The sequence below is a fragment of the Raphanus sativus genome, unplaced genomic scaffold (assembly GCF_000801105.2).
Source record: "Raphanus sativus cultivar WK10039 unplaced genomic scaffold, ASM80110v3 Scaffold4505, whole genome shotgun sequence".
In the NCBI taxonomy this organism is placed as follows: domain Eukaryota; kingdom Viridiplantae; phylum Streptophyta; class Magnoliopsida; order Brassicales; family Brassicaceae; genus Raphanus; species Raphanus sativus.
Window position 1 is genome coordinate 1 of NW_026619807.1, and position 6870 is coordinate 6870.

The 6870-nt window shown below is 38.1% G+C and overlaps 2 protein-coding genes across 3 annotated transcripts; both read left to right on the forward strand.

Annotated features, from left to right (window-relative positions):
- The first annotated feature begins 540 nt into the window (after positions 1 to 540).
- LOC130507432 (putative proline-rich receptor-like protein kinase PERK11) lies at positions 541 to 4093 on the forward strand. The gene is made up of 8 exons (XM_057002149.1): positions 541 to 1804; positions 2222 to 2668; positions 2791 to 2877; positions 3034 to 3104; positions 3211 to 3287; positions 3373 to 3520; positions 3607 to 3768; positions 3860 to 4093. Exons 1-8 carry the CDS (start codon positions 748 to 750, stop codon positions 4091 to 4093), a joined length of 2283 nt encoding a protein of 760 aa, XP_056858129.1. The 5' UTR covers positions 541 to 747.
- Positions 4094 to 4650: 557 nt separating this feature from the next.
- LOC130507433 (uncharacterized protein At4g28440-like) lies at positions 4651 to 5963 on the forward strand. Of its 2 annotated transcripts, none has more exons than XM_057002150.1 (3): positions 4651 to 4800; positions 5211 to 5448; positions 5534 to 5963. In XM_057002150.1, exons 2-3 carry the CDS (start codon positions 5214 to 5216, stop codon positions 5722 to 5724), a joined length of 426 nt encoding a protein of 141 aa, XP_056858130.1. In that variant the 5' UTR covers positions 4651 to 4800; positions 5211 to 5213; the 3' UTR covers positions 5725 to 5963. The 2 variants fall into 2 exon arrangements, with proteins under 2 accessions (XP_056858130.1, XP_056858131.1); XM_057002151.1 differs by having other exon boundaries at positions 4661 to 4804.
- The last annotated feature ends 907 nt before the right edge of the window (positions 5964 to 6870 follow it).

Below are 6870 nucleotides of genomic sequence, written 5' to 3' on the forward strand. Positions count from 1 at the left end.
CCACCTTAGAAACTCATTTAACTAGCTAGGGTCAAACTGGCTGCATTGCATTGCTAACATTACTCTGAGATGTCTTTAGAGTAGTATTCAAATATTACTAGTATGAATTTTAAACGCATGGAAGTTTCACTATCCCATGTATATTCGACCATTGTCTGATCAATTACCTTGATTATAAAGACAAATATTTCACGGACAGAGCTTAAAATTAAATGCTGGTTCAAATTTTCTAATTTTTCATTTGAAAGAATTTTCACGGAAATAGCTTAGAATAATATTTTAGAGAGAACAATTTACTCGGCATTCCGACAATGAAGCTGAATGGTGAATGTTCCAGATATTGCAATTTGCAAAACAATCATGTGAATTTTTAGCCTATTTTCTCAGTAGTTTTTAGAATTTAATTGTTGAGATTTGGGGGATTTTCTATTTTTACACACAGAAAAACACATGAGGAAAAAAAATCATCAACTAACAAAATCTGAATAGACCTGATAAAAAAAAACTCCCTTCATACCCTCCTTGGGTCACAAGAAACCCTATAGGCCTGGATTTTGTTACCTCATGCGTCAATTTCCACAATATTGATGATCACATAAGAACAGTACTCTAGAAGCCGCTATAATTGATTTTGGTTTTGGGGAATTTTGTAGAAGAAGATCCTTTCTTGTTTCCCAAGGAACGCCTTTTAGGGCAAATTCAAATATGTAAAAGAAGGAAAGAGACGGAAGCAAAGGTGAATTACAAATGGACAAAGTCCAGGAACAAGCAGAGTTAATCGAAAAGAAGCTAACTCCGTTTGTAGCTTCACAGCCGAAAACCGTCGTCATCGGAGGAGGATCAACTGATCAGAAAACCACCCCTGGAGGATCAACTGATCAGAATACCACCGGTGGAGAATCAACTGATCAGAAAACCGCCGGTGGAGAATCAACGGATCAGAAAACCACCGGTGGAGGAGTAAATGATCAGAAAACCACCGATGGTTCTCAGACGACACAACCTCCAACTACCTCACCTCCATCTCCTCCATCACCGCCAGACGGTGGCGGTGGTTCACAATCATCTCCTCCTCCCATGGTAACCGTTTCTCCACCACCGTCTAATCAATCTACTAATGCAACTTCACCTCCAACGCCTCCTTCCTCGCCTCCACCTTCTACAACTCCACCTCCGTCACCTCCTCAGCCTCAACCTCCGCCTCAATCCACCGCAGCCGGAAACTCTCCCGTGGTGATTCCTCCTCCAACGCCCCAAATTCAATTTCCTCTTACTCCTCCGACATTGGTTACTCAGCAACCTACTGTAAATGGCTTAGAACTACCCAACAACCCTATTTTTAATCCCTCTCCGCCTTCTACTCCTTTTTCGCCGCCGTCCCCCGAAACTCCCGGCAGCCAAGGATCTCCTCCATCATCTCCATCGCCTCCGGTTGTCCCTCTAACCCCTCATGCCCCAAGAAACCCTAATTCGTTGGATTCACCTCATGCAGCAGGAGGATCAAATCGTGTGCCCTCGTCGTCTAATTCTCCCCCGTCTCATCCTTCCCTCTCCGGCTCGGAAAACAACTCCGGAGGTTCTAATAGACATCATGCTAATAGTAATAACGGAAATGGTGGTAGTGGACAACAAAGTAATGATTCTAACTACACGCAGAAGACAATGATAGGCATTGGGCTCGCAAGTGTCTTGGTCTTTGTATTCGTTGCTGCCGTTTTCTTCATTCGGAGGAAACAAAAGAAATCTTCTTCGCCTCGGTCTAACCAGAACTATTTGCCACCAGCTAATGTCTCTGTTAATACAGGTAGAAAAGAAACTTTCTGTGTGGTCTTAAATTGGTTCTTGAAATCATGTCTTGTTCTTGATTTTTATTCTTCTTTTATGTTCTAGATTCTTGATTTTTCCTTTTGATCGTCCGCTTGTTCTTAATCCTTAATTCCATGTTACTGATTAAAGGTCCAAAGTGACCAAAGTTGACAAAAAAAAAATCTCATGTTACTGATTATTGATTTCTTTTTCTTGTTTTTATTTGATTTATGAGTGTTGATTCTTGGGTCACAAGAAACCCTATAGGCCTTGATTTTGTGTTTTAGTCTTGTTCTAATCTTGTCCTTGATTCCTGATTCTGTGTTCTTTTTTACCTGATTCTTAATTCAAGTTCTTGTTAATCTTTGGTTCTTGGTTCTTTATTTTTTCTTTCTAAACCTTGCTTTTGGCCCAGATGGATTTGTTAACTACAGGCAAAAACCTGGAAACGGCAACATCTCGGCGCAAAACTATTCACCAGATACTAACAACAGTTTGGGTAATCAAAAACCAGGTAGATCATCAACCCCTGACTCGGCAGTATTAGGAAATTCAAAGACCCCTTTCACCTTCGAGGAGCTAAGCCAGATAACAGAAGGGTTTTGCAAGAGATATGTCATAGGAGAAGGTGGCTTCGGATACGTCTACAAGGGTATCATTTGCGAGGGAAAGCCAATCGCGATTAAGCAGCTAAAGTCCATCAGCGCAGAAGGGTATAGAGAGTTCAAAGCTGAAGTAGAGATCATAAGCAGAGTGCATCATAGGCACTTAGTGTCTCTTGTGGGTTATTGCATCTCTGAGCAACATAGATTCCTCATCTATGAGTTTGTTCCCAACAATACTTTGGATCACCATTTACATGGTACTTCTTCTACAATCTCTCTCTCTCGTTTACTTTCTCTATACTTTAGGGTTCGGATTAAGATTTGTGTTGACATGTAAATATGTCTTTCTAAAGACAACCGTTTCTTATGTTGTTGTCAGGCAAAGACTTACCGGTTTTGGAATGGACTAAACGAGTCAAGATTGCAGTTGGCGCAGCCAAAGGACTTGCTTATCTACATGAAGATTGTAAGTACTCTCTCCATTACATTTTTAGTATATTTTCTTACTGAAATGTGAATATGTTATGTTTGGTAGAAAACTATGTACAAATTAGAAAGTGAAGATTTGATCTTAAATGTTCACTCTAGCTAAGCTGATTTAGCTTTTCTATCAATTTAATAGGTCACCCGAAGATTATCCATAGGGACATCAAATCGTCAAATATTCTGTTGGATAATGAATTCGAAGCTCAGGCAAAGTCAATATTTCATTTTATGTTATCTTGTTTTTAATAATAATACAGTATTCATATAAATCGTTATTATTTTCTTGGCCTAGCATTTGATTAGTTCTTTACAGGTCGCAGATTTTGGACTCGCGAGACTGAACGATACTGCACAGTCCCACATATCGACAAGAGTTATGGGCACATTTGGGTACTGTTACATGTCCTCCTCTTTTAATCATCAACATGTAAAAGATAAGTTAAGGAAAAACGTTACGTTGCATGCATACATGCAGGTATTTAGCGCCAGAATATGCATCAAGCGGGAAACTAACGGATAGATCAGATGTGTTTTCATTTGGAGTTGTGCTACTCGAACTCATCACCGGTCGCAAACCTGTAGACACCTCTCAACCTCTGGGTGAAGAAAGTCTCGTTGAATGGGTACTTTTCATGTCTTGATTTAATAAAATTGGATTTAAAAAATGGAAATAACAAAATACAAGGGTGTTGGCTTGGTGGCTTGGCAGGCACGTCCGCGGCTAATCGAGGCCATTGAAAAAGGTGACATCAGCGAAGTAGTGGATCCACGGCTTGAAAAGCATTACATTGAAGGTGAAGTCTATAGGATGATTGAAACTGCAGCGTCTTGTGTTAGACATTCAGCTCTAAAACGACCTCGTATGGTTCAGGTCAGGATTATACTCAACCATGGTGACTGGACCTAACGATGCTAAGAAATGCCCTCTAACTGATCTAGAGTGTTTCTCACGTTACAAACAGGTTGTAAGAGCTCTGGACACGAGAGACGACATGTCGGATCTGTCAAATGGAGTCAAAGTAGGTCAAAGTATAGTCTATAACTCCGGTCAATACAGTACTGAGATTCGTATGTTCAGAAGAGCCTCCGAAGATTCAACGGATTACGATACTAGTAACGGCTACTACACGAGCCAAGACTTCACAAGCCGTGAATCTGAGAGAGCCTTCAACACTAGTCGCCGAACGAACTACTGAATCAACTCACCGGAAAAATTAAAAAAGGAAGCTGAATTGTTTCATGTTTGCTTGGGTTCTTTTGAGACCCTTTAAGAAAATTTTGTGAAGGTTCTAAAGAAGTCAAAAAATCTATTACCAAGAAAAATCAAAGATGTCTAGTTTCAAACATGTAAATTTTGTCACCAAAAAAGCTTAAATGAGAATCAAATCTCAGCTCTAAACTCAACAGTAAACGTGTTGTTTTCTTTTGTTTTTTTGTTTCTACATTCGGTAACAAATGTTTTTAAAAAAACACTGTAAGAGGGTTTCTTTGTCAACGTCAAACCAATGGTGCCCGATTTGTCTTAATCAACCGGTTTGGTTTTTCCTCAAGATTATAATCGTTCAGCGCTCTCGGCTCACTATTGGGCTTTCGTGTATTTTTTCGGCCCAATGCTGTTTTTATTTTGCATTTATTTTAACCTTCTGTAATTATTCAAAAACATTAGGGTGCAATATGTATTACTCGAAGTTATAAGGGTCAATCTCAATTTTGTACAAAATACAAGGCTGTGTTTTATTCAAGATTTTGTTAGGACAAGAGACTCAATACACGTGTTCAGGTCACGGATCTACGGTTAGTATTAATATTCCGAGTTTTAGATCGCCGCGTCTTTGTTGTGTTCATCGCCTTAAAAACAGATCTAATCGCCAAGTGAATCGTCTCTTCCGCCAAAACAAAAAACGTAGGTGAATCATACTATCTATCCCTTGTTTCGATTCAATTCTCTTTATCGTGAATCTTATCTGCTAGATCGGAGATTCCATGAATCTCACTGGTCAAAAGATTTACATTTTTAATTTGATCGGCTTTGATCACCGTGAATTGATGTTTTACGAATCAAACGCATCGTTTTAATGGATGTGTTGGGTTTAATAAAGTCTTCATCTTTATCACTGTAACTCGCGTCTTGTTAAGCTGTTTCTATTTCGTTGGCTTTTGTCTGATCGCATTTTGTTGGGGTGGGGTTGTGATTGTCTGATTAACAAATTCAAAGCTGCTTTTTTTGTTTTTTTTTTTTCTTGTGAATTGAGTTATTCTCAGTGCTAATATGTAGAAAGTTTATTTCTTTTTTAATGGGGTTTTTGTAAATAGAAAATGGCTGAGGCATCACCTGCATTGAGGAAGCCTGTGTTCACCAAGGTTAGTGAGCTGAGACCAGGAACCAATGGTCTCTCACTTAACGTGAAAGTTATCAGCACGAAGATGGTGATGCAGAGAGGAGGAGGAGGAGGTCGTCCCAGTGGTCCTCAGGCTCGTCAGATGCGTATTGCTGAATGTCTTGTTGGTGATGAGACTGGAATCATTATCTTTACCGCAAGAAACGATCAAGGTGATTTGTAGTTTTTGAGTATTTTTTCTGAGGTGGTTTAGAGATTTATCTGATTGTTTGTTAATGATTTAATTTTTTGGAACAGTGGATTTGATGAAAGAAGGGAAGATAGTGACCCTGCGCAATGCGAAGATCGACATGTACAAGGGCTCTATGAGGCTTGCTGTTGATAGGTGGGGGCGCGTTGAAGTCGCTGAGGATTCCGCGGACATCACTGTCAAGGAAGATAACAATCTTTCCCTCATCGAGTATGAGCTTGTGAGCGTTGAAGCTTAATTTTGGTTTATCCACCAAAAGATATCTCAAAAGACTCCTTTCTCTAGTCGAAGAAGCATTAGGCCTCTCTCTCTCTCTCTGCTTTGAGTTTTGCTTATCAGAATTTGCAGGTTGGTTCTTTGTTGCTGTTTTTTAGTCTTTATGTATTATCCAGGTTGCCTGTTTTCTTTGTTTTTCTTTGTCTTTTTATGTAGATTGATTCTCTTTTTATATATCATGGGATTCATTTTCTTGTTTTAGTTTTCGTTTTCCTTGTGGACGTTAAAGCAAACGAAAACATATACAAGTGTCTTTATAACTAACTATACTGCTAGATCACCAAATGTTAAAATTACCTGAAACAATTTAACTAGAGCAAAAGTACACTTACACGAATTGAAGGTACAAAAAATGAAGACGTGAGAAGAAGAAAGATTATGCAGAATTGTACAACCACGAGCTTCATCTTAGGTTTTGGTTAAGATGAGAAAAAAAACTTAAAGTTCGTGAAAATTAAGGAGGTGGTGACTTGGGAGATGGTGAAATTGTGGCTGCAAAGAGAGGTTACTTGTAGCGAATAAAATTGAAGTGAAATGTTTGTTATCTACAAATAAAGATTTTTACTTGCTATACCGTATTGTTTTCTTTTACTGATAATTATATATTTCACATCCGAAATCTACCCTATACATAATACTTTTATGAATTGTAAAATTGTTTCTTACACTGCATATTTATCTTGCCTCACATAACAAGTTGTAATAACAATATACTGATGATTTATGAAACAAAAGTACTTAATTGTGCTTGTTGGTAGATTGCTCACAATCTCACGAATCTAACAAAAGCCAGGACTAGTGCCATATTTACTTTATACTGTTGTTGCGAAGGAAATATATATCAGTTATGTTACTAGCTTATAATAAACCATGAAAGGGAAATTATGAAAATACTATCCATTCAGATTTTGTCACTTGATTTTTTAGATTTTTCAAAATTTTAACTGAAAACTGGGCTTTGATCATCACACCCGCGCGAGTGTATATTATTTGTAACATATAATATTTTAGTTATTTTCAGTTAGTACATGTTTGTATATGTTTTGACTATTTCATAAATAATATATATATATATATATATTGTATTGTTGTTTGATCTGTAGATAAG